General features: G+C 39.3%; 2 protein-coding genes and 1 long non-coding RNA gene across 3 annotated transcripts; 1 reads left to right on the forward strand and 2 right to left on the reverse strand.

The window, feature by feature from the left end:
* Positions 1-293: 293 nt before the first annotated feature.
* On the reverse strand, positions 294-4,002 carry pex11g (peroxisomal biogenesis factor 11 gamma). Its single transcript, XM_085433111.1, has 5 exons — positions 3,162-4,002; positions 2,614-2,811; positions 2,353-2,531; positions 1,735-1,797; positions 294-1,621 (listed from the first exon to the last, which is right to left on the reverse strand). The coding sequence occupies exons 1-5, from the start codon at positions 3,531-3,533 to the stop codon at positions 1,393-1,395; spliced, it is 1,041 nt and encodes a 346-aa protein (XP_085289237.1). The 5' UTR covers positions 3,534-4,002; the 3' UTR covers positions 294-1,392.
* Positions 4,003-4,253: 251 nt separating this feature from the next.
* LOC146692868 (uncharacterized) lies at positions 4,254-6,759 on the forward strand. The gene is made up of 4 exons (XR_014915304.1): positions 4,254-4,366; positions 5,268-5,437; positions 5,774-6,255; positions 6,373-6,759. It is a non-coding gene; the product is annotated as an uncharacterized LOC146692868 (long non-coding RNA).
* A 3,909-nt stretch (positions 6,760-10,668) lies between these two features.
* On the reverse strand, positions 10,669-27,644 carry LOC146692869 (uncharacterized). The gene is made up of 16 exons (XM_085433110.1): positions 27,533-27,644; positions 21,262-21,922; positions 20,297-20,411; positions 19,774-19,829; positions 19,587-19,624; positions 19,249-19,283; positions 18,659-18,758; positions 18,380-18,542; positions 16,338-16,485; positions 16,198-16,214; positions 15,783-15,843; positions 15,532-15,574; positions 15,232-15,394; positions 13,499-13,532; positions 11,600-11,637; positions 10,669-11,488 (listed from the first exon to the last, which is right to left on the reverse strand). Exons 1-16 carry the CDS (start codon positions 27,533-27,535, stop codon positions 11,463-11,465), a joined length of 1,701 nt encoding a protein of 566 aa, XP_085289236.1. The 5' UTR covers positions 27,536-27,644; the 3' UTR covers positions 10,669-11,462.
* Positions 27,645-27,813: the final 169 nt, after the last annotated feature.

Raw genomic sequence — 27,813 nt, forward strand, 5'->3', positions numbered from 1 at the left:
ATTTGAGTTTATATTTCAAACGGATTTTACTTAAACCGGTCACATAAGAGACATCATGAAAAGCTATTGAATTCAAGTGCTTATCCCCCCCCCCCCACACACACACACAATTTGGCCCATAAATGAATGAAATTCTATACAAATGTATTTACAGGAGTGCCTGGCCTTTTGGGGTTAGACTGCTGCCACTTCTCAGATCCTGGTTAAGTGGCACAAAATAAAGGGATGGAAACTTCGCCCAAAATCTACCCCCACGAGAACTTGTGTACTTTATTAAATGATCTGAGAAGACAAACAATTTAACATTTTATTTTATTTCTTGAAAAACAGATAATTTTGTTCCCATGATATAAAATTATATTACATTTAAATTAGCAACACATTTCAGACACATTCTATTTCATTTCACCAGTCATACAAACATCATCGTTAGCGGACAAAACCACATTCAAACATTTGGACTTTCAGTGGTAACTGTGTGGTAATGTTTTTGTTTTTTGTTTTTTTTAATGAAACTGAGATATTTCTCCAGTTCTGTGACAGCTCTTCAATGCCTGGGAAACTCATTAACCAACCTGGTTGATACAGTGTGAACTCGAGGACGTAACGCGTTGGAAAAAAACAGATTTAAAAAATGACTGAATGCGGGACTGAAGTTGAAACAGCTCAGTCACCACATTCATAACACGCAATACTATATTCACAGTTTGTATGATTCTATGCTATATTCAAAGCCAGGTTCGTGGAGTGTGTCTTAAAGGCAATCATTTACAATCCCATTCCAGAGTGCAGACTGGGAGAGGCTCCAGCCTCCTGGTGAAACTGAGCTGGATAAGCAGTTAAGAAGCTGGGTGGACGTATTCCAGAGTGAAGCTGACCATTAAACAGGAACTTTAAGGCTATGTTACCACTGGTGTTTCCTCAAGAATCAAACTGTGACCTGCCTGACCTTTCTTCTGTTTTGATGATTCTTTAGACAAAATCATTAAAAACAAAAGACAAAGAAAAAAGTTTTACAGCAGAAGTTCCCTCTTGTTGACCTCAGGGTCGTTAGGGCTTGAATTTACTGCTGAACATGTTTAGTGTAGTGAAATGAACAGTAGAGCTTAATGATATTTCTCATGACTAAAATGTCCAAGTGTAAATCAAAAGCTACTAAATTGAATACGGGTTGGCAAATTCATCAAGAGATCTTTAATTACTCCTAATTAAGCACAAGTGCAGTGACTTTTTTTTGCTTTTAAAGCAGTAATAGGCCACAATTTAATTTATGTTCCTGTTGCTACAAGCTACAGGACTGCAGTTAATCTCCACAGACAGTCTGACTGGAGTCTAATCATTTTCCACTATTATCCATAAATCCGTCAGTCGTTTAGTGTTGCCATCTCTTCCTCACTCTGGTGAAGACTGTGTAGTGTCTGACTGATCACCGCTACCGGCATTCATCTGGATCAAACCAATCAGAGAGGACGTGGTGCCCATCAGCCCCACCAGCCAGTTAGGGAAACGTCCTGCCCACAGGAAGCCGGGCGGCATCCAGTGAATGGCGTTACTGAGGTCAGCCATGCTGCTGAGGATGGACAGCAGCTCCCCTCGCATCTGCCGGCGGAGCTGAGAGCGACTGCAGGAGAAAACGTGTGGTTTAACCTTTCATAACCGGTCAGTCCCTCTCTATGTTACTGTAACTGTGCTTAGAAACACACGAGACAACAGAAAGAAAACTGAATCAAATACCTGTTTCTGCCTTCGTGCCTCTTCTTCAGCTTCTTCCTCAGCAGCAGAAGAACTCGGAGCGATCTAGAGGACAAATGATTCACATCGTACATCAACTCACACTGCAAGGGTTTGATGTCTGCTTCAGTGCTCAGACTTAAAACATGCTTCACAGGTTTCTCTAAAAACTGCATGAAATAACAGATGAGATAAAAAAGAAAGAGGGTCTGGAAAATAAACAAAGCTCTAAGCTGAGGAAAAAAAGAGATGGGATAATGAAATTAAGGAGTTTCTGGTCATTATGTAAGTAGGACGTAGAAGTGCTTGACTTAATCTCTCTCTGACTTTCCTCTCACATCCCCCTCCCCTTTCAGTTCCCACTGAAGATTTATGGATTTGAAAAAGGCACAAATTCACCAGAAAAAGGGCTAACACAGAGAGACAGATACGGGCTGCTTGTCTATGCATGTTCTTTAAAGGAGCTCTGGCCAGCAGATGTCCTGCATATGTTACATTTACAGGTGCAGAAAAACTACATAAGACTCCTTCTTTCTGGCCTTTAAAAAACAAAAATAAGAAAAGCATGCCATAAAGGCAGCATTAGAAAAGTAATGTATGGATGTGAACAGGTGATCTCACCTGAGGATTCCCAGCAGCAGTGAGGTTCCCCACAGCACTGTGCTGAACAGCCACCACTTATCGGACTTCACTCTGATGAGCTCAGCGTCGGCGGCCCAGGCGATGTGTTCACAGGGGTAGTACAGCTGGTCCGCTACGTTGTTCAGCACGGATATCCAGCGCACGGCCGCGTCCTCCTCCTTGGAAAGACGTGCAACAAGCGTTACAGTGGGATTTACAGGCTAGCACAGAGTGATGCAGTGCATACGCTGTGTGAATCACCCCATTTCCAAACCCGTAGCTGTGGGAGTAGGCCAGCATGGAGAGGTCATCGAACAACCTGAGCACCGTCCTGCAGTGACTGAGCTGAGCAGAAAACAGCAGCAGGCTTTTCCCGAGCCGCTGGGACCGGACATCTGCCTCTGCTCTCCGGGAAAGAACTCCTCCAACCAGCTGGGATCCATAACACACTGTCCTGATCTGCAAAGAAGACAAACAGAGACTTGTGGGTAGCTTTTTATTATTATTATTATTTAAAATCAGAAAGGACATTTTATTGTCAGAGATTTAGTGAATGTGTGGACTTCAGGCAGACATACTTTACTAGGCTGATGCTTTAATTTTAACTAACACAGAGCATGTTTGCTCATTGCTCTTAAGTAATGTAACAACACCAAATATGAGCAGTTTCTATAGAACCACAGTCTAGTACTTACATATCAGTCTCCACTTGGCATCCACTTCGTAAGCGTGTAACCACTGTTTTTATTAATGGTTTATACCGAGTGAAACACTTTAAACAGATACAATGTGACCGAGTGAATACTCACGACTTTATCTCTGCCTCTGTAGGACTCCAGCAGCTGCACCAGAGACTCCAGACACCGCTGCATGTCTGCTCCGCTCTGTCGAAGCGCTGCTAGATTTATAAGAAAGTCTATTAGGCCAACACCATCTCCAGTTAGATTTGCTGTTTTTGCTCGTGATCTGTTCCCCCAGCTGGACTTTGAAACAGGAAGCACCCAAAGCAGACTCAAGTAGAAGATCGTCGATTCAATCGAGCGTCTCCTTCGTCCGGCCAGGAGCTGGAATTGATTAAAAATAAATAAATAAATAAATAAATAGTGTGTGTGGTGGGGTGGGGCTGCAGTGTTGGGAAGGTTACTTTTAAAATGTATTCCATTACAGAATACAGAATACATGCCCCAAAATGTATTCTGTAACCTATTCCGTTACGTTACTCAATGACAGTAACGTATTCTGAATACTTTGGATTACTTAATATATTGTGGCGAGTTCAGACAAGGAGGAGACGGAGGTATCGTTTGGTCTTGCTTCCCGTGAGCTAGCCAGGGAGCACAGCCGTTTATTACATTTGCAGAAGAACACACTGCCACTAGCTAACTGCTCAGCGCGGCAACCACAACACACATAGGGCGCCCTCTGACCCCGGAAGGACACACCGTCGCAGCGAGAGGGCGTCACCCGTCACCATGGCAACATACACAAAACATAACTGTACAAGCAGAACCCCGAACAGCCCTGACCCGCTACAATATTATCATGCTTTTTACAACAACGTGAATGTACTATTGCTGTGTGATTTATTACTATTACTGAAGGTCCGCGACTCCGAACTGTAGTAAAGGGACCTCTGACTAATGCTGGGCTCACACTGTGTGATTTTTGGCCCATTTTGAGCCGATTTTTGAGTCGTGCGATCGTTTTGGCGATCGGCCCGATTTTGGCCTTCATCGTGCGTCGTGTAGTATACGTGGGGTAACGAGAAGCGATTGACACCTCACGACCAGCTCCCGATCATCAATCGCTTGGTCGTGAGGGTGTCACCGCAGTTTGCCACACTGCGCACGCGCAAACACAAATGTCAGCGAAAAAGACGGTCTGGCTGCAGCCACTGTGGAGCTCCATAGTAACCGGATACACGTGACCTCCACACTAACCGGAAACACGTGACCTCCACACTAGCCGTAAACACACATGGATACCATGGAAGTCTTGCAAGTTGATCACAAAGGTTGGTTAAGTCTTTCTTAAATAAATTTGCCGTTAGTGATTTTATAATTCTAGGAATCGTCTAGTTTTCTTACAATGATCATGTTGCCACTTATTTAGCGTTACAATTTATTTTAATGTTTTTTCATCGTGCTCCATGGCAGAGAAACACACAAATATGCTTTTTCCTGGGCCTGATTTAAGTAAGAGAGCTGGATTAATGGCTTCTGTGGGCGAGAAGAAGCAAAAACCACATTTTGCATTAGAGTATGATTTATTGTTGGCGTCAGAGATGCAAAATAACGAATACTTCAATACTGTACTTAAGTAGAATTTTCTGGTATCTTTACTGCTGTACTTTTTTGTGCCTACTGTATACTTCTTTATACTTCTACTTCTCACATTTTAGCACGCGTATCTGTACTTTGTAATCCATACATTTGTAAATCAGCCCCCCGCGCGCATGCTTTGGACGCAAGATTACTTCAAAATTTTGTACATAAATTATATTTTAGACCCTGTACTTCTTACTTCGACTTGACTAAAAAGTCGAGTCAGTGCTTTCTAAACAGAGGTATCTAAACTGTAGTAAGGAACGTGTGTACTTGTGACACCTTTGGTTAGCGTCAACACTGTAAATTTCGTCACAAACAGATTTATATATTTATCAATACTTCTATTCGTTATTCTTTTCTGTACAGCTTTTTTTATTGCCCAGATTTTAGTTAGCCCCTGTTCAATTGACTGTTATATGTCAATAGAAACATGTCTCACAAATTAAAGTGTCTTGTAAAATATTTGTGGGGTTTTTTTCAAGAATTTTCTTCCCAAATCTATTACATGCCAACTGTAAATTGTTATTTCTGCTAAAACCTTAACTTAAATGTGTATATGGTGTTTATCTGTTTCTCTCTCTGTTTTAGATGCACTTATCAATCTGGAATTCGGGCTTAAAGCCAGAATTGCAGGAATGCAACACGTGTTGCAGAGGACTCTTTCACTGCCCTCTGTGCCCCACTTTCAGCCCAACTGTCAGGGCAAAGATTGAGGAGCATCTAAGTGTGCATATAAAAAAATGCTTTGCCTTTCAAAGGTATGTTTGTATTAAATATACGTTATAGTTATAAATATGCACTTTTTTAAGCACTTCTGCAGTATCTTTGTTGACTTAAAAGTTGCTGTTGATATTGTACAGTTCAGTGCATTCATCTGCAACAAAAATAGTGTTTTTATAAAATATATTTTTATTTACTTTTCACAATTTTTCTTGACATAAGTTTTGTGATCCATACCATTTTGCTTTCATTATTGAGGTTGGCTTGGATGTTTTTGTTAACATGTACAATCTGATTGTTAGACAAATTGATTGCATTCTATACAACTACATTTAAATTACATCTGTTTGTTTGTTTGTTTTTTTCTCTTACAGATAAAATGATATGCCGGTGCAGGCTGCCTTGTAGGACAACAGGACACTTTCACTGCCCTGTCTGTAAGATTACAATCATACGGCGTGGGGATATGGCAAGGCATTTATTGTCTTGTCAGCATTCTTCAATACCAAGTCAGCCACCATTATCAGGACTGCTCCCCGCTGAACTCTCCGAGGAGACCCGTATTCCTCCGGCAGTACTCTTCGAGGAGCCCCGTTTCCCCCCCAAGGTTTTGTCTTCGGTATCTGAACCATTTTCTGAGTCTTTGTTAGAACATTCATTGGCTCTACCCTCTGTGTTCAATAAAACTGCAGCTGATGGAAAGTCCTTGAAAATGACATGCCCTCACTGTGGCCTTACTCTTCATAGCTCTGGCAAGCTATTTGCACACTGGAGAGAGGAAGCCAAAGCTGTGCTTGAAGGACAACACGTGCCCATTTTCAGACTGAAAAAGCACAAGTTCCAGGAAGTCAGTCAAGTCAGTATTCACTTTAAACAGTAGTGTAATTACATGGTTAGTGAAATTTGAATAACTGTTAAAAAACTGTTCTGCAACAGAGAAATAACTGTTTTCATCCCCATTTGCCTGACACAGGAGCCAGCAGTTGTTGAAGATCTGCGTCCTGCTGTGCAGTGGGTTGTCCAAAATAAGGCACTTTTCTGTGGACATGTAACAATGCCCAAATATCTGTCCTTAAATCAAGGGGACCAGCAGAGGGTCTTAATAGACATGTCAGAGGAAGAAGACACTGGAGCAAGGGACTTGTTCCTCTTTGTTTTTCAGTTTGCAGAGGACATGGAGCTCTTTTTGAAAGCATGTGCTGATGAGCAGGGGCTAAGGGTCAGTGCTATGTTTGACATGTAATGGACAAATGAAGGCACTGGCTGTGTTTGTTTGTTTGTTTAATATGTTGTTGTTGTTGTTTTTTTGTTTTGTTTTTTGCGTAGTACAAAATTCCAATTAAACTTATTTCAAAATGCTGTTCACTTTATTCTGTGTCCATACTTATAATAAAGGATTACAGTGTAACAGCATTAAATGTAACAGCATTTTTTTTTAACTTGTAATTTCAAAATAAAAAGCTTATTGTTGATATTAACAGTAAAGAATTGCAATCAATAATATTTTTATACATTTTAAACATTAACACTCTGGGCTCTATCCTGGCCATCTGTGGACACTTCACTTATTCTTTTTTTTGACTACTGCACTGCAGTGGACCAAAAGAATGACACAGGTTTGATCTTAAGGATCTAATAGTTGTGTGTGTTGTGCATGACATTGCCACACAAATATGTATTTGCAAGATAGAGTAGAATAAATTATGACGCATGAAATATTACATAGGCTGCAGTGAATTTCTGTTGATACAGCCTATTGAGCTTTGAGTTTCCCAGTCAAACTTAGCTTTGAAGCACATGCTAAAAACACTTTTACTCTTGTACATTTCATAACAAGACACCATAGCCAAAATATTAACAAAATATATATTATTAAAAAATTCAAAGCTGCAGCACATACAGCAACAAACACCGTTAGTAAATGTGTCCTGGAGTTTATGCAGGTGCAGAAAGTGCTGCTGCTGTAAGTAAGCCTAACAGCTTCCAGATCAAATATTTTTCTGGAAAGATGGTAGGAAGGGCATCACTGCTCATTTCTACAATCTCCCAGATCTTGGAATACAATCCCTTTGTACCATGAAACCACTTCGCAGTACTAGGAGTCCACTAAAACCTATAAAGAGAGTGATCCCGGAAGAAATGGGGCACACACTAGTGACCTCAACAATTGCAAGACAGCCTTTTCCCCGATGCTCAGATACAATTTTGATTTTGATGAAAAGGACTGGTGCTATTTTAAAGAGTCACGTCGGCAAAAGTAGATAAATGTTTTAAGAAATATACATTTTATAGCATTTTGTGAACATACACAAAAAGTGGCCATTTTTGGCAACAAACAAGCTGAGAGAGAGTTTTATATTTTTTGCTCTCCTTGAACAAAAATAATAGTGCATAATAATCAATGTTGATGTTAATCAATTAGATGTCCCAGACACTACTATTAATAATACAGCAGCCCCTCGTTTATCGCTGGTGTTACGTTCTAAAAATAACCCGCGGTAGGTGAAATCCATGAAGTAGCCAACTTTATTTTTTACAATTATTATAGATGTTAAGACTGTAAAACCCCTCACTACTTGCTTTATACACTTTTCTCAGACAGGCATGAACATTTTCACACTTTTCTCTTTTGTTTAAACACTCTTAGAGTTCAAACCTTCGTAGAAACATAAGTCCGGATTATGGAATGAAACCTAAAGGTGCATTTGAGGGTGCAAAACGTTTCGTCGGCATTGTTGTGTTTGTTTGGGAGAAAACTTACAAACATACAGTACAGCACTTCAGAGTTACATTGCTAGCGATCGAAGATTTATGTAAATTCGACAAGCTAAACGCATTCTGTACTGTACAGCAGGAGTCCCCAAGCTTTTTGCACCACAGACCACTTTAATGTCAGACAATATTTTCAGGGAACGGCCTTTAAGGTGTCGCGGATAAATACAACAAAAGAATTTAAAAAAAGAAACTGTGGTATTTTGTAAATATAATAATAAACGTGACTTGAGCTGTGCGCCAGCAACAATGACAGTGACATTCTCCTCTCTGCTTCTTAACGCTCTCTGGTCGCTATGGTAACGCGTAAATAGTTCTTTCAAAATAAGACACACAACTACAACCATACATTTCACACCGGAGGATCAACTCTCGCGGAACGGTACCAAAAGACTCACGGACCGGGAGCGGTCCGTGGGCCTATTAGGGACCGCTCCTGTACAGGAGACACTGGACTAGATTGATTGACAATGGTCTACAGCAATCAGAACGCACAACGCGATGTACTGTAAAAAATTAATAAATCAGCGAAACAGCAAGTGTCACTTTTGGCCACGAACAATTTAGGGGATGGTGAATTTTTTTGAACAAACCCAGAGTGTTAAAAAAAAAACCCCACTTAAAACCATTTTTATTTCTCAGCAGCATCAATAGTAACAAAAACGCAATTTAGTTTTCGCTGTCATAGTCGATTTAACTGAAGTTACGTGTTTCCGGTTACTGTGGAGGTCACGTGTTTCCGGTTACTGTGGAGCTCCACAGTGGCTGCAGCCAGGTGCGTAGCGCGCGCACGGCAGTGCAGCGTGTGATCTGGACACAAGCGATGGAGGCACAACCTGTAGAACCTGTAGAACCATCCGAGCCCTTTCGATGTGGCCTCACAAAATTATCACGACCACAACAACCGTGAAAATAGTTGGATCGACACTGCTGCTCAATCACAGCTGCCTGACCAATGTTTTTCATTAGCAATTTAGCAAAGTTGATGGTGGTGGTGTGTCTGTGTGAGTGAAAGACGGAGAGGGAGAGCGAGCGACAGAATTTTTGTTATAACCTTCATTTTTATGGACGCACAGTGTGAGCACTCAGGTCGCATCAGAGCATCGGGCCGTATATTGTGAGACCCTGCATCGTGACCTATGAACTTCTAACCCCTGCGAGTCAATCGTACAGTTTGAGCAGGAGCTGAATCGCGCGACTGAAAAAATCGCACAGTGTAAGCCCAGCATAATACGGCTGGTAGCCGAAAAATAGCTCTACTTTGTTGTGTGGGTCAACTTTTCTTGCGACAGACAGAGAGAGGCGTTTTTGCTCGATGACTGCTCGTACCTTTCCACTCCCCTTTTTCTCCCTCCTAGCGCTCACAGACACATAACGTGTATGGCAGTCCATTCTCCCAGCAGCACGGACTACACTGAACATGATGCTACATTCTTTAGAGCTATGCTTGTAGCATTCTGCCTGTTAGCTTAGCACAACAACAACAACAACGAAAAGTTTCTTAATAAAAAGCAAACATCTATAAATATTTATGGTTTATGACTGTGGATGAAAGGAAAATAATTTTAGACGAGATGGACATAAACCTCATTCTGTCTGCAAAGCGCTTCTCGAGTGTTCTGCAGGATGCAGGTGAGAGGTTTCACCACAAGATGGAAACAGAAACAAAGGCCTGTGTGTTGTTCCTGGAGTATTTAAAAGTAGAATGGGAGGCAGAGCCTTCAGTGTTCAGGCCCCTCCTCTGTGGAACCAGCTTCCAGTTTGGATTCAGGAGACAGACACTATCTCTACTTTTAAGATTAGGCTTAAAACTTTCCTTTTTGCTAAGTTATATAGTTAGGGCTGGATCTGGTGACCCTGAATCCTCCCTTAGTTATGCTGCAATAGGTGTAGGCTGCTGGGGGATTCCCATGATGCACTGGGCGCTTTTTCCTCACTCACTTTGTGTTAATAGACCTCTCTGCATTGAATCATACTTGTTACTAATCTCTGTCTCTCTTTCACAGCATGTTTTTTATCCTGTCTTCCTTCTCTCACCCCAACCGGTCCCGGGAGATGGCCGCCCCTCCCTGAGCCTGGTTCTGCTGGAGGTTTCTTCCTGTTAAAAGGGAGTTTTTCCTTCCCACTGTTGCCAAAGTGCTTGCTTATAGAGGGTCATTTGATTTTGCGGTTTTTCTCTGTATGTATTATTGTAGGGTCTACCTTACAATATAAAGCACCTTGAGACTGTTGTTGTGATTTGGAGCTGTATAAATGAAATTGAATTGAATAGAACTGCTGAGTTATTTCAGCTTTGATGTAAACCTACCCAGACAGATAATGTGTAGCTGTCCTCACCTTAGTGATGGCAAACCTCTCAGTCTTTCTAGAAAATAAACTTTACCACAGCAGGAAAGGACTTTAACTCCCATTTGACTAAACATAATCAAACATTTTCACTAGTTGAGCTCTGTTTTTATTTTTTATTAAGGAACAAACAAAACAAAACAATCAATCATCAGATAAAAACTATTTTATTTAAATTATCTCAGAGGGTGAAAAATACACACATCAACAGTAATAGTGTATTTATTTTCTATACAAGCACTTTGACAAACACTGATGAGTTTGTTGACCTTCGACAATCTGTGTGCACTTACACTCACCAGCCACTTTATTAGCTATACATTACTAATATAAGGTTCCAGCCCACATTTTGTTTTTAAAACCATTTTTAATTCTTTATGGCAGAGATTCAAGTGTCACTGCAGATTTTGTTGGCTGCACATCCATGTTGTGAGTCTGTGAGTCCATGAACAGGACCGAGATCTGGTGACTGTGGAGGCCATTTGAGTAGAGTGAGCTCTGTGACATCACGTGTTGATACGTTGAGCAGGTAATATAGTGGCAGGTGAGTGAAGGTTTACAGTAAGTTTGTTTACACAGTCTTATTATGAGTGACCTTTTGTGGACAAAAAAACCCCAAGTCCTTATAAATTATTATATTTATATTTAAGTTTGATATATCGTTTGATTTTGTCAGTTTGAATAATTACACAGTTGGATTAAGTTTGAACTTTTATACAGCTTAGCACAAACAAATCTACAGAAACTCTACAAACCTGTGACTTTTCAACACATTTCTGAAGTTTGTGCAATCAAATAAAGCATCTGTATCCAGACAGATTCTGTCTTTACTTGATTTTCTAGCATCCAGTTTTTGGTTATAGTTCGATAAAGCTAAAAAATGTTTGGTTTGTTTGTTTCCTTTTCTCTCTTGTATGTTTAGTTTGATACACTTTAATAATCATGTTACAGAGAATCGTTGTCGTAGACATCTGAAACAAAACAGAGAAAGAAAATGCGCCTTTATACTTGCACTTCAATTACAAATGACAAAAGCTCAGTCTGACTGGATTTTATTGCAGAGTATAAAAACGGAAACTTACCATCTGCATAGTCGACGTCATCATAAATGTCTTGTTCCCTGCAAAAGAATATTTGGAACTTGTGATATTCCATAAGCTTCATCAACAAGGTTTAAACTAAACTAGTTAAAAGCAGAAAAGATGGTTATATACAAGCCATTGCTGTGACGTGCATATTTTTTGTAACTGAGTGGATAATTTCAGTTTTAATGTTAGTTTATGAATACATGAATAGATTTCCAATAATAATATATGCTTCTGAGGCCCAGACAAAAACAAGGTTTGGATATTTAGATAAGATTTGTAAAAGACAGTTTCACAAAGACTACATGTGAAAAAAACATTTTATTCAACTAAAATAAAAACAAAAACTAGACTTTCAGAAAAAAGACAAAGCTAAAATAAAACAAAAACATGAAGCGAGTATCTTTAGTTTTAGCACTTGTACATTTTGTAAAACGTATTATTAGCATTTGGCTGATGAGGATTTGATGGGCAGTTTGTGTGTATTGGATTTTTGTGTTTTACTGGGTTTCCTGTCTCTTGCTTCTGTTCTCCAGAAACACTAAATAAAGGATTAAAACGAACACTGAAACTAATAAAAACTGAAGCAAAACTAAACATTTTAAGCAATTGAAACTAAACTGAAACAAGCAAACTGGCTCCTGAAATGAACTGAAGCTAGACTGAAATTTTTTTTAAGTTAAAATTAAAAAATAAATAAATAAATAAAGCTAAAAACAAATTAGAAAATACAAAACTGTAATAACTTTTGTTACATTTTTTTTAATGGTTATTTATGATTTTTCATCTTGGCTCTTGCTTGATAACAAAACGATTTAATGTGATAAAATGATCCTCATTCGTATGTACTCCTATTTCATAAACACAGAAACAAGAAGAATAGAAGAAAAGTGAAAGCTCAGAGGAGCCGGAATCGGGGGAAAAAGACAATGCCTGAAATCTGCTGTGGATAATAAGCATTGTGGAAGCTGCTGAAGCTGTGGGAAGGGAAACATCAGCTCATCTAGACGGGCACTCTACACTTTAAGTGAGGTTTCCCCTTCCAGAGGATATTATTCTTTCCCCTGTTATCAATCTTATTTGTTACTGTGATCGACTGCCTAATGTTGAAGAATCTGTCTCAACCTATTAATAGGACCCAGAATAATATAAAGCTAAAGAAAGGAGAGGTGCAGTTTAATGCACTTTTAGCAATACATTAATAATTATATAAATCAGTAAATAGTTGAAGAAATCAAACTTTTAGGTGGTTATGCACATTTGTGTGTACCTGAATTCCACTTAAAAGGTTTCTACTTCCTGTTCTGCATGTTGTAATGAAAAAACGACACAGTCCTAGCTTGCACATTGCTTCGCATGCACACAGACAGCGTGTGTCCTCACACATCTAGTATACATGCAAATATACTTGCCAGGTCGGGGGGCAACCAATGTAAAACTAGGAATATGTTTAGTTATAAAATTTCAAATTCTTTTGTCCTTCAATACAGGTGTTCAAGTAACAGCCTGTATAAAATGAAAATATTTGCAAAACTCAGGAGGCACGAAAAAAGTGCAAAAAAAAAAAATGCAATTAAATTAATGTTATTTAAACCTCTAACACTGTCTACTACATTAGTGTTAGTTTTAATTTCAAAGATGGGAATTTATATAATAAATTCCTAGATGCAATGATCGGATTAAATTAGTTTCAACAGATCTTTTTAAACAGTATCATGCACTCGGACACACAGATGTGCACATCAATGACCCTTATATTATACATTTCATACACTAAGCTTTTATCTTTGACAATCTTCAAAAAACACACATTTAGTGTGATTTATTACTTCTTTACACTTTAAGGAAGTACATTGACATAGTCAGTCACATATGAAGTCAGGAGGATTCACTTACATTGGAAGAAGAAGAGATCTGGACACATAACCATCTGTGAAACAGGAGACAGCACAGAAATTATCACTATTTATTATCATCATTTGAAATATTGAAATACTTTTTGAATTATTGTCTGATATTACTACACAAAAATGATCTGTGTTGTGTTTTTATTACTCCATAAAGACTTAAAAGGCCGATGGGTATTGTTGTTGCCCTGCTGGGCTGGCAGGCGATGTGAATGTGATAGCTTGAGACCGAGCCGACGTAGGAGTTTCAAATTTATATAGCGTAGGTGTAGCTACTAAAAATCTCAAACGAGTTCGAATCCCAGTGACGTGACCTCAAAATCAAGGTGAAGTCCACCAGTACATCTTTACTTAGGTTAGAGGGATTGTTCTCTGTGGAGTTCATTCATGTATTGGCATATGTTAGTTCATCCTCACTAGTACTGTATCTTCTTGTATCCTGTCAAATCTTAATCTTCTTGTGTCATGTTGTCAAGTCCTTGTCGCTGTGTAATAACGCTTCCTCTTTTATTTTGGTAGGCATTTGTCTCCCGTGTCTTATATTTCATTTTTCTTTCTTTGTCATTACCTTGATTAGCTTCAGCTGTGTTTTGTTACTCTAGTGTTTCCATTCTCCCTGATTACCTCATTAGTGCATATATATCACTAGTCTCCCTACAGTCATTGTCAGTGTCTTTTCTTTTGTTGTTGTTGTTGTTATAATTGTGTGCTTCATGTGTTTCTTTAAGAGTTTGCTGTTTTTATGTGTTACTGTGAATTTTGCTTCTTTTGTCCATAGACTTCTACCGTCAGTCTAATTAACAGTTATTTTTTTTTATACTTTGTCTGCATATCCTGCATTTGGATCCCTCTTTGCTGTGACTGTGACACTATGTTTTAAAGACTTTCATTGAACATCAGTGATTTTAAAGGAGTAAATTCTTGTAACTTTGTTGTTCTCTTGGCTTTATCTTTCTGTGGCACAAATTTGTGTTTAATTGAAATATCTTAAGTTTTATGGTAATATTTGGGTCAGGTTTAACCAACAAGAAAGGATATAGGAAGAAATGTCAATGGCCTGATCTTTCATCAAGCAGCAGCAGATCAACATATTCAGCAAATACTGTGCTGTAGAGAGAGAAGATGTCATTTTATAATAATTATAAATAATAAAGAAATAAACTAAAACTGTGTGACATCCCCTTTTATTATTACTAGAAATAATGTTTTATTTGGCTTTCATTTGAGGTAATTTTTTATTTAGTTAATTAATATTTTTGGGAATATGATTGCACTGTTTTGTTTTGTTTTTCCAGCATGCTCTTATTATTATTATTATTATTATTATTATTATTATTATTATTATTATTATTATTATAATCTTCACAGCAGTTTCTTGTCTAATCTTTGTTTTTAATATTGTCTTTAAGTCACCATTGACTCCATCTGGGCCATGTTCAAACACATAAACATACAAATGGCTGAAATGTTTTAATTATAAAGCCTCTTCTGCGAAAGGTTTAGAAGATGCGTACATCTTTTACAGGAATTTTATTTCTTTTTCCAGAGGCCGTAATGAACGACATATGAAAAGAACAGTAAGAAAAGCTCATGACATCATATATTTGAAAAAGGACAAACAAACAAAATCCCAGAGTACTTCATGTTTTCTTAAACCAATGAACTGCAAATTCTACAAATTACAATTACAAAAGTGAATGAGATGCTGATGGTTTTACATACATTTCCCAAACCTGTTGCGACACAGAGCTTTCTTGCTGTTGGTGAGCTGGATGACATCCACAATCTCTCCCTGTGTTACAGGCAGATCTTTTGCTCCTGGTTTCTTTATGATGGAGTTAGGATCCACTAACATGGTGTGCAGCACCCTGAGTGGTCCATCATACTGGGAAACAGTCACAGTGGTCGAATTAAAAAAAATAAATGAAAAGGGCGATTCCCATTGCATGAGTAAAAAACAAACAAACATCTGAATTGATTGCAATGCAGATGGCACTCTGCAAAGTTTTTAAAAAGGTTTACCTTAAATTTTTTTTTCAAATCCTTCTCCACTTTGGGGTCTATGCTGAAAAATATAATATGGTATAACAGTTAATCACAAATGAATTCATTATCAATTTTCTCATTGTTAAATTTAGTTTTTCTTTAACACCATCTGATGTCACCAGTGACTAGATCTGCACACGTAAAAGTTATTTTTATGATGAAAATTCACTAATACTTAGTCATCAATATCTCAGCCTTCTTCAAATTAATTGGGGGTTAACTGATACCTGATTTCAGGTGGCGGAGGTGGGAAATCTTCAGGTAGTGGTTGGACATCATCATAGTCATCTGAGAACCAAAAAAAAGTCCATAAAACAGATGCTAAAAGGAATAAATAATAGTAAATAATAAATGCTACATAATAAGAAATAATAATAAATATTATCTGATGAAAGAAACTGTTTCAAATATTTGTCATTAAAACTAAAAATTTTTAAAAGTACATAGCTATCACTTGCATACTGCAAGATTGCCAAGTAGCTCATAGAAATGTTCTAGAAAAGACAAATTAGGCACCAAATATATCCCTATACATTTTTCCACTAGAGAAAAATACAAGAGAAAAATCCTTTTGTATTTTTATATCATCTTAACTTGGCATAGATTGTTATTTGCACTTCACTGTGGTCTGCAGTCACTTACCCTCATCTTGAATCAGGCTGCAAGTTAGAGGAAACATACAAACAAGGGTTTAGTTGGAAGAGACGTGAGTAAAACTGAAAATGAAATTCAACTGAACAGATGTGAAGCTGCAGCAGAATTAGCAATCTCTTATCCTGCACCTGTCTCTGTTGTCGGAGTCCATATTAAAGATCTGTGGTGGGTCCGGGGGTGGTGGAGGTAACGCTTGTGAGTTTGATTTTTTGTACCCGTGTTTGATCTTCACTGCTTCATAGTCAATATCCACACACGAGTTGTTGATGTATCCATCTGCAGAGAAGTGCAACAACAAAATGAAGCACTGTGGCTTGATTGTGACATTTCATGATTATACGATACGTATTAGCCACACATAATCATCTAATACCCAGAATCTGATCTGTATATTAGATGATTATTACTTATTTTATTACTTAATAAAACTAGATTTATGCTAAATAGCCACAGCACAGAATCCTAGAAGAAAGATGAATCAAGTGTCTTTGAACATGGCATGGTTGTTGGTGCCAGGATTTTCCCAGATAGTGGTCCAAAAAAGAGAAAATATCCAGTGAATGGCAGTCCTCTGGGTGAGAATGCCTTATTGAGGTCAGAGGGGAATAGCCAGACTGCTTTGAGCTGATAAAAACACAACAGTCATGGAAATAACCACTTATGACAATCAGAGGATGCAGAAGAGCATCTTTCAACACAACATGTTAAACCTTGAAGCACATGGGGTACAGTAGCAGAAGACCACACTGGTTGGCAATCCTGTCAGCTAAGAACAGGAAACTGTGGCCACAATTAACACGAGCTCACCAAAACTGAACAACAGAAGATTGGATAAAAGTCTAGTCTGATGATGAGTCCTGATCTCTGCCGCCACGTTATGGTAGTAGAATCAGAATTTGGGATAAACACCTTGAAAGCATGGATCGATTGTATCAATGGCTCAGGCTTCTCTTCATGGTGGGGGCACAGTTTGGGATCTTGAGTACCAACTGAGTATTCTTTGGTGCTTCCAGCAGGAACAAGTCACAAAGCTCAAATATATGACAATTAGTTCATTGTATTCAGATAGACTCCACAGTCAGTAGATGTCAATCCAGTAGAGCACCTTTGGGATGTAATTGAATGGGAGACATTACAGATGCACAGCTACAAATCTGGATCAGCTGCACCAAAATCTCCAAGGAGTCGTGTTGAATTTCTACTCAATTTCACAAAGAATTAAAGATATTCTAAGATCACAGGCACATCCAAAGGGGTAGCTAACAAAGTGAGCAGTGAATGTATATTTATATCCAGAGTCTGCATTTCTAACATTAACACAGGAAGCAGTTGTTTCTCAGTTCCATATGAGAGTTCAACTATTGTTAAATGAATCCGTGCAGAGGGAGCAACAGCATCACTCTCCTGCTACATAAGCACGCTTACACCATAATGTGCTAAAGTTCTGTCACACTAACTGCATTTTGTTTACATTGTAACTTTGTGATACTTTAGACGTTATGGTCTCAAATGCTCAGTTGCAGATACTTTATATTTTTGAGGACATAGTAAAATAAATAAATAAAGTGAAAAGTTGTTGCCAGAGCCCTTTGAGGAAGTAAGGAACAGAAAAAATATCTTACAGAAGGAAGTACCGTAATTAACGACTTTCGGGGGAAAAAGTGCGAAAGCTGCATTATTTGAGTTTTCATTTGTCAGTTACTGGCATTACTTTGCTTTTTTGATGAACAAATGAAAAAAAATAAAACCAGTAGGAAGAAACTGAATAAATCTGACATGAAAGAGGGACCTTGTGCTAAAATACGACGCCAAGAGGTCCTCACCAAGCAACTCACTTACCCAGTCACACACACCTTCATACAGTCCTTCACTCTAAGCCTAATTATTGCCTAATTCTCACACACACACTCTGCACCAGGATACTTTGATATGCAGACTGGAGGAGCCGGAGATCAAACCATCAAGACTTCCGATTGGTAGACGCCCTGCTTCATCTCCTGAACCACAGCTACGATAATATCACCACCGACGACAATAACCAGTGTTTCAGATGGAAAACTTTGATGCAGAAGTCTCTACTTTGTTTGCTTTCTTTTTTCTTTTGATATTTTGGTACAAGTCAATTTATTCAAAGGCTTTCTTTATGTGATTGACTGAAATGTAAACTTACAGTTTCCATTCATAGTGCGTGCCAACCATCTGCCTCCCGGGTTACCCGTCACACGGAGGATCTCCACGCTGTCCCCCTGGTGCACGCTCAGGTCCAGTTTCCCTTCCCCATTCCAGTCGTACCGGACTTTGGCGGTGTGAATAACCTCTATCTCTCCTTGTAACTGCACGGGGGAAAGATATAATGTTTACACCAAAGGGATGAGGCGGAGCAGGATAACTTAACCATTAACCATTCAGGCTAACTTAAAAGTCATCTTTTCTCTCTCCGTGTCTTTACCTGAAATTTCTTCTTGAGCTCACTCATTTTTTTCTGAATCTCTTTCATGTCCTTCTCCTGTTTCTTCTTAACTTCTTTCATGGTGGCTTTCTCTTGCTCCCTATAAGAGAAGAATCAAATAAACAAACGAAGACCGGCCACCTTTTAAAAGAATTCCCCCTTCACAGATTTTGAGTTAGGTGCCTTTATTTTTCGTTTTCTGGGCAGATAAATGTTTCACACATAAGCGTTTTACACAAAAAGTTTTTCAAGTTCTCCAGTCTTCCCACATTTCGACAGACGTTGCCTGAATTCTGTCACAATGTTTTTGCTTTAACAGGAAATTCTGTATGTTGAATCACAGGAAATGAGTGTGACTTACTCTTTATAGTAAACGATAAATAAAGATGTAGATATCGTACCAAGGTGCCATTTGTTGCACTGTAACTTAAATACTGCACCACAGATCACTTATGAGTTGCAAAAATAACAGAAGCAGCAACAGAAACAATAGAAACTGTAGACTGCTTTCTGTTCATGCAGCTGCAGCCACATTTCTATTAAATAGAGACTCAGTGGTTTAATGGGGAAGACAGAACATTCATACTTACTCATCAATCATCTCATACACCTCGTCGTCATCATCCTGCAAGAGAAAAGCTTTTATTTGTACCCGTAAAGAGCAAAGACAAGTCATCTTGTACGGGATTATTAGATAAAAGCGGCACTTCTGATTACTTCTGATAAAAGAGTGCCTTTTTGTAGATTTTCAAAGCTTAAATCAAAAAATGATCAGAGCTGTTTATTTTTTGTGCCTTATTATTTTCTAAGAGTGCAATGTTGGTTTTAAACCTAGTCTATTAACAGATTCAGGGAAATGTGCACTATGTTCTTGCAAAGCGAGACTTCCACGGTGGTAAATTTTTCGTTTTTGCTTTTCTTTACTCACCCCATCAACACACTGTGAACTGTGTTCGCTGCAGTTCTCTGTAAAGTAACGCAAAATATAAATTATAAACCGATATGTGAAAACAGGGCATGTCCTCTAATAGAAAACACAATGTTAAAAATACCAAGCAGTGACTATAGCTCAGACAATGTGTCAGAGAAGCTTCAAGAACAAAACAAGTCTTCACCATTTTTGTCAATGTCGATATCGTCATAGGGATCCTGTTCGTCTTCGTCCAGGTCCCTGAAATCGACAATCAGACAGGTTTCTCTGATTACTGGTCAGCAAGTGCTTTGTTACATCTGTATTGACTCAGTAGGAAAAAGCTTAATTTGACTGTTAAAACCATCATCCAGTCAATAAGGTTTTTCTTTGAAAGTATACTTAGGTGTGTTCAAAATGCATTTTGAGAAACAGTGTTGCTGTGCAACAGGCGAATCCTTGCACATATTTTCTAATCTCGGGTCACGACTGCAGCAGCGGTAAACCCTCTGCTTCGTAATTCTTCAGCATCTCTTGCCCGCACTAGATGTAAATGAAGTCATTTGAAAGCTGAAACTAAGGTGTCCTATAATACTTGGTTTAAAACACTAAGAGTTTCACACAGTTTCCTTTGCATCAGTTCAGCAGCACTGGGCCTCTTACATAAGAGGCTCAAAACCAGACATAACAGGGCTTCACATCATCGTTGTGTTAACCCAAATACTTACGCAGAGGCAATCTGCCGCTGCAGTCTGTTGGGTTTGTCAGAGCGTTGTGGAGGTTTTGGAGGACTGACCACTGCCGGTGGTGCTACAGGTAAAGACATCCTTCTGCTTCCTGAGCCTACAAAGAGTAGCAGAGAAAAAAATCTTTGCACAATGACGTTACGACAAAATGAAATGGATGAAAGAAGTGTAATCCCACAAAAAGCAATCACACAAACAGCAGAAATTACTGCTTTACACACGCGATGTTTGGTGCTCTGTTTGGTGCTCTGTTTGAGTGTTCTGCTTTTTCCTTTAAAGTGGTTGAACAAATCAAGTTTTTAGCACATTTTTGTCACTGACAAAGCACACTGAGGACTGTCAGTGTCAGAATCTGTCTCATTACAAGATTTGAAAACAGATTCTTTTTAAAAGTCTCTCCTCCTTTTAAGAGTCTGATTTATTTTCCAATAAATCAGACTTAATGCTTGATTTACGTTCGGAGCTTTACCTCACCGCAGATTGCTGTTGTCCCTTTTAGATTTGATTTGGACAATTCTGACATTTTCAGCCATTGTAGCAAGAAAATTAAAGACACGGTTATGTTTCTGTCCATCTCCGTGACAGGACATGACAGCGTGAAGAACATCAGGTCCACTTAACTGAGCAGCTCAAAGGAAGTTAGTCATCATTCATTTTATTATTTGTATTTTTGGGAGTTCAGTTAGGAGCGCCCCAGGGCAGCTGTGGCTACAATGTAGCTTGCCATCACCAGTGTGTGAATGTGTGTGTGAATGGGTGAATGACTGAATGTAGTGTATAGCGCTATACAAATGCAGGCCATTTACCATTTTACCATAAACTATACACCAGCCACAGTCACAGTACAGCAGACACAAACAAGTCAAGATGGTCTCACTTACTGTGTTAACTTAATATGATGGCGCACCTTATTAAGGGACTTGAACACCTGAACCAGACAGACTTACCATCACTTGTCCTCGGGGCAGGAAGAGCAGGAGGAAACCCTCTCCTGTTCCTCCGAAACGGCTCCAAGTTGACAGCCGGAGGTCTTTTAGGTTTCACGGGCATCGGTCCTTCAGGGGGCAGAGGCCTCCTCAGTGGGGTCACTTCCCCCGCGCTCCTCTGTCGAGGCTGCTGTCTGAGTGGAAGAGGGGTAGAGGTGGGAGGTGGAACAGGAGCTGAGCTTCCAGCTCCTAGTCGGGGTACCTGGGGTACCTGGGGTACCTGGGGGACCTGGGGGACCGGGGGGACCGGGGACTTCTGATGCCTCAGCATCATGTTCTGTAGCATCTCCCCCGTCTGCTTGACTTTGGTAGCATCTGTTGGCTGAGTGGGGGTTCTGAGTCCAGCATAGGCAGGCGGTCGAGGGAACGAACCCGGTCTGGGAGGGATCGAAGCCGCCATCGGCTCAATTCTCGGGAGTCTCACCGGGCCTGGGCCAGCCAGATGAGGAGGAATCGTGGGTGAAAGTCTCTGTGTCAGCTCGCTCTCTGCCACTGGAAGAATGGCTCTCCCAAACCCAGGTCGAGGAGATTTCGGCGAGCCGCTGTCCCGGCTGCTGGTATCCGAGGTGCTGGATTTGCTGTTGAACTTGGCTCTCAGAGCCTTGACATCAACGCTGTCCCCCTGAAAACAACACAAGAGCAGAATCTCAACTGCAGCAGCTCTGCTTGTAAAGCAGGAAGTTAGCAGCGCAGCACAGAGCAAGGCATGCCCCCCACGCACACAAACACACACACATCAAACCCCTACGCTATCTTTACAAAGTGAGAATGCAGCGTGCAACAACACTGTTTCCTGGTTTGTTTTGATGTTCACAGAACTGATAGCTCTCTTTGCAGCACTTGAAACTTCTTGGTGAACTCTGAACACCAAAGAACCAAATGATGTGAGAAGTAATTATTATTAGATGTTAGTCAAGAATAATAATAATAATAAAAAAAAAAGTAGATCAGCACAAATGCATTTTTAAAAAGCATGTGAGCTAAAGTCCTGTTTGCCGAGATTTTTGGTGAAAGTAAACACAGGGGGAAAACAAAAATCTTGTCACTCTTGAGAAATATGCTAAATGAAAGCATCTTCTAATAAAACACAATGTTATGCACTGAGGGCTCAACCCTGGGACCAGCTGTTTTACTTCTTACCCTTGGGTCATCTTAACAGGCTCATTAATTCGTACTTCAGCTATATTGAAGATAAACAGTAGTGCCTCAGTGCTTCACCATTAATAATCCTCAGTTTTACCATCACAGCTGACCTTGTTGTGTTTGGCTGTGTTTAGCTTCTCCGGCGACCTCAAATCACCTCCTTGAAATCTTTGACAAGAATTTAAATTTTGAACGTGATCTCCGAGCTCACCCAGTCTCATTTATTTAATCTAAGAAGCACAAATCAAACCTCTGCTGTCATTTAACAAGTTGGAACTTTTATTTTCTCCCATCTCGATTATTTGAACTCATTGTTCATGCGTGTTTCTAAGTCCTCTGGTTGGTTTAGATGCAGCAGCCAAACGCCACATCACCCATATTCTTGCTTCCCTGCATGAACTAGAGGTCGTTTTAAAATGTCGTTCATCACGTATAAATCCTGCTGAGACCTCGTTCGGTCTGTTGTCTTTGATCAGGACTTTTTGTTTTTTGAAATCCATTTTTCCAAAGCTTAAACTTTGGAAAAATGTTGTTGCGGTTTTGCGGATGACTGAAGATAGGATAGGACTGGTTCACATCAAAACTGTGGACCAATTTGCAATTGTGCATTTTAAAATAAAGTTATCAGTGCCAAAACCAAGTCTGATACCAGCGCTTTGTTTTGTCCATATTTGTAATCTGTTTGTTTCCCTGCAATGCTGCAAAATAACCTATTATGACAATCATGGCAGCATAATCCGAGCAGATTTGTTTGGATCAACACTTCCTCAAACACATTACTGGTTAAAGTCATTTTAATGTTGATGTATTGAGATCTAAACTGCACATCTTGCAGCTATTCTAAGTAAGTAAGTACAAATGAAATTATGACTTAAGATGACTGAAGATAAATATTGCAAAGTGCTTCACAACAACAAAGTTTTTAGTGGGAGTTCAATGGGAGCGAGTCCACCGTTACTCCAAAAGCTTTAGTTCTCAGCCTCGTCTGCTCCACATGCAGCGGGCCACATGACCTCATATAACCTGCTGGGGATCAAATCAAATCAAATCACTTTTATTGTCACATCACATGTGCAGGTACATTGGTACAGCACATGTGAGTGAAATTCTTGTGTGCGAGCTTCACAAGCAACAGAGTTGTGCAAAATACAATAATGTAAACAAGCAAAATACAAGAATGGCTACATCTGAAAATAATAATAAATATATGTACAAATATATGTATCAATGTAAACGTTTATTTATGTGTGCTGGTGAATGTCCATTTTTAAAAGGAATGAGTTGGAAATCGTAAATTACTCTGCTGCATCACTTTATTCAGTTCAGTTTAGAGTATTTCACATGTTCTCTAGCAAGCTGGCAGTAGACTATTTATAAAGGTGGATGACCTCACTGCTCCCTAAAAGTAAAGCCAAGACATATCAAGACACTGCTGACTCCAGTGAGGGCTTCCACTGAGTGAGAAAAAACCCCGTAAACATCAGAATATCTTTCTCCAAAGTTGTTTTTCAATCATTTTTAGTAGATCTTGTGAGTGTGAGTAGATCTCACTGATGTACTATCAAGCATTAATCAGACATTTAGCGTTACAAACACGGGATGTGATGTCATGCGTGACACCTGCACTGAAAAAGGCAGTCACGAAGGGAGCTGCTTACTTCTTCTTGGAAACTGTACCTCAAGATCTGCAGATCTGAGGGAACTTATGCAAGTTAAACGTGTGCTGTGTAAACTATTCGTTAAACTAATGTTGTTAATCGCTCTGACAACAATAAGAAAAGAAAAATTAAAAAGTACATTACTCATAGCCTGATCACTGCAACATCACTCACTGATTAATGCCCCATCTTGAAGCTGTTAGCCGAGGCTTTCATTTTGTCTTTGTATTTTAAAAGTCAGCATGGCGAGTGAGGAAGGGACCAGACTGAGAACTAGGAGGACGGCGCTCTCCGTGACATTTGGGACGAAGACACATTTTATTGTAGTTGTAGCTTCTGTACACCACTGCAGTGGATTATAAATCAAAGAACAAAGATGTCACTGAACTGATGACTGATCACAAATTTAGCATGAGCTGTTTGAGACTGACAGTCACTTTTATGCACAGCCTTCACATTTTAGTGAACTAACATCAATTTAAACATATATATAAAAAATACTCCTTTGAATGCTTGCATGAAAGAACAACTCACCAAATGCTGTTTTTTCCATTGAGTTGCTCTACTAGTCCTTTACTGCACCTGCCTTTAGCTGCTGCTTGTTTGAGGGTCTCTCTGCTTTCAGTTTTGTATTCAATAATAGAAAAGCATGCACTATTCGGTGGAGATCATGTGACTTACTTGGCCATTGAAGAATATTCTTTAATTGGCCTCAAGAAACTCTTGTTGCTTGGTTTGGGTCATTATCTATTTTCACAGTGAGGTGCTTTCTGATTGCTTCTGCAGCATTTGGCTTAAGCTGAGCAGAGAGTATGGTTCTGTTTGACACATAATGCTTTGGATCATGATCTGTTTCTCCCTTTCTTCATACTTTTCCTCATCATTCTGGTACAAGTTCATCTTGGTTACAACTGTCCAATAAGTTATTTATTTATTTACTCGTTTTTTACAGAACTGTTTAAGGTGGAGCCGCTTTTTTATGCTTTGCACCATTATGCCACACATGCCATTGAAGAGCCATTGAAACATTCATTACATGTGTGTTCATGTTAACCTTGCACAAGTTCGTTTTTATTGATACCTCTGTAAAGCACTTTGGGATACTACATAAATACGTTGTACTTACTGTTGTCTCTTTCTACGTGAACAGAACACTCACACCAAGGCAGACAGTCTTCAACATGTGACATGTTGTTGCTCACCTTTTGTGTAAGATGTTTATGAGCCAAGTAGGGGTGCAAAAAGGCTTAAGCCAAGGGACAGAGGAGGAAGGTACTGGCACGTTTTCCAGAGCTCACAAAAACAATCATATGACTTGCAGGAAAGCACCTTGATGACAGAGAGGTTTGCACCTGTGACCCTGGTGCACGAGTTTCTAGAAGTTACTGGCATGCGCTTCATCTGTGCATGACAGGGTGTTTTGCTTTGCTTTGCTGGTGACTGAGCACGGATCTCCCAACGCTTAATCAGCTTTTCAGAGGTCATTTCCCGTCTGATCGCTCTGTGAACCACAACGCACTGCTGCTAGCTGGTTGCTATCATACTGGCAGTTTTAACTAGACATCCACTGCATTTGAATATTTCCAAATGGCTGAAAATGAAAATGGACAGAACTGCAAACTAATATTAATTATTTAATTAATATTTCCAAGTAAACAGATGAGAAAATTAAAATAAATATATTATTTTTCCCCTATAACCTCAAGATTTTTATGCATTTTATGCATTTTACGTTTAGTCATGTTATTCTTAAAAAATGTTTCATATGGATGAAACAATGGATAATAATTAGCATCTCTGTGAAGCTTATATTTAAAATATTTTGTAGACATTGGGGTTTTTAAATGAATCCTTATGAAGTAAATCAAGAGAGGTTGCGTAGTGCTGGATGGTAGAAGCGGAAATAGAGAGAGAAACATTTTAGAGATCATTATTATTATTATCATCCTTTATTTATTCAGGTGAAAAGTCACATTGAGATTTAAATCTTATTTCCCAGTAACCCGGCCTTTCAAAATGCTCACAGCATCAAAAGAACCGTAAGGGAGATACAATCGAAACGGAAGCTGTGAAACATGAGGAATGAATATCTCAGCTGTTGACAAAATAAAAACAATAAACGAATCACACCATCACTCAGTGTCACTCGTTCAGGCTGTGAGCTGTGCAAAGTCAAAAAGTAGCTGAAGAGCAGGAAGTGCTCGCAACCACACACCTCCATACCTCAGCTAGCATCCTGCACCCGGTTACCATAGAAACGCATGCTGCTGTCACTCCTGCACCAATAAGCTGCAAGCTCCGTTCGCAGTTCGGGGCGGCAGCATCGCCTTTGTTACAGGGAACAAAGGAAGCAGACAAAAAACTTTCCCTCCAAACCACAAAAAAAAAAAAAAGAAACACTCACATGCTCGCACACTTTCAGTCAGCGCGCGCCTGCTGCAGAGCAAACACAGGCTGACACAGTTAACTAGATTATTTTAAAAACCACAGACTGCTTGTGCAGGTGTGCTGCACTCCGGTCCTAATGAGAAAACAGTACTACTGTAACTCTACTGTAACAAACAAGACAGTTAAAAATACATATGCTACTGCAAATTTCATTCTTATGGTCAGGGTAAAACCAAGTTTTTTTTTTGTTTTTTTTTAAAATAATTACCAATTGTCTGCAATGACGTCCAGTTTAAAGGCCACACCATTCACAAGTAAAATGTCTTGATTTATTTTATCCCCAGTTCAGCTTTTCAGTCACCCATGAAGCCCGAGAATTATACTAATGTGTAAAATCAGAGTGGCCAGGGTTAATACTCCCTGCTGATGAGTAAAAAAGAAACAAGAAAAGTGATGGAAGAATAAAATCCTTTCCTAAAAGAGTTCATAACCTATGACTATGACTCTTTTTTTTTGTCTAACAAAAAGCCTTAGGGTGCTTAACATTCGGATACATTAGAAAATAGGTAGCCATAAAGTTTAGTGTGAATCATTAACCAGCAACAGCCTTGTAATAAAACTTGCTTTCATCCGCTTGACCATGAACATTTCTTTTTTTCCTCTCTTCAACTTCCCCTTTTTTCCCCTGTGAAACTGATCCAATAAACGCTGTTTAGAAAAACTGTGCCAAACTGTACTTGTCATGTTTTGTGGATATTGTGTTACAAAACTTGAACGTTTTAAAGATGGTTCAGTTATAAAAGTACATTTGTTCTAAGTGGAGGATACATAGAAACTGAGGTTAGACCTGTAGTGTTACAATAATACCTGCTGAGGTTCCTTCTACAAAAGTCTAGTTATTCATAAACCTCTTGGTGGTCAGGAGGAAATGGTCAGAGTTAAACACACAGCGCCTGAAGAGGATTGTGTAAGCTTCAGTGGAGGACTTCCTAATTAGTCCATCATTAGTACATTCAAAAAAAGAATAAATAAGAATGCCTTACCATCTTTTCCTTCAGTGATAGTTTATTAGTGGTCAAAACGTTCCATGTCTAGTAGTAACACCAGTATCCAGGCCGATGTAGCTGTGTGTGCTGCTGCACGCACAACCACACTGAGCTTACTGCGAATGAGGAAATGCTCTGCAATTCAGTGTGGGAAAGAGGGTGACTGATAGTGACACAACATAAGAATAAGAGCAGAAAATAATAGGCGCACCACTTTGTTTCATTTCGCCCTGAAAGGTCAGCCTTATCATAATGTGCACAACAACATCCAACCGGGC

The sequence above is a fragment of the Copadichromis virginalis genome, linkage group LG15, assembly GCF_057382275.1.
Source record: "Copadichromis virginalis isolate Kocher_CV1m ecotype Utaka linkage group LG15, C_Virginalis_male_GT1.1, whole genome shotgun sequence".
Classification (NCBI taxonomy): Eukaryota; Metazoa; Chordata; class Actinopteri; order Cichliformes; family Cichlidae; genus Copadichromis; species Copadichromis virginalis.

Coding starts and splice junctions, on each gene's coding strand:
- pex11g (XM_085433111.1), bottom strand. CDS start 3,533: ATGTATTCTGTATTCTGTAATGGAATACATTTTAAAAGTAACCTTCCC. Junction 2,532..2,613: donor GCTACGGGTTTGGAAATGGG/GTGATTCACACA, acceptor CGTCTTTCCAAG/GAGGAGGACGCGGCCGTGCG. Junction 1,622..1,734: donor AGGCACGAAGGCAGAAACAG/GTATTTGATTCA, acceptor TTTCTCCTGCAG/TCGCTCTCAGCTCCGCCGGC.
- LOC146692869 (XM_085433110.1), bottom strand. Junction 18,759..19,248: donor GTGTATGAGATGATTGATGA/GTAAGTATGAAT, acceptor CTTCTCTTATAG/GGAGCAAGAGAAAGCCACCA. Junction 13,533..15,231: donor TCGCAACAGGTTTGGGAAAT/GTATGTAAAACC, acceptor CCTGTTTCACAG/ATGGTTATGTGTCCAGATCT.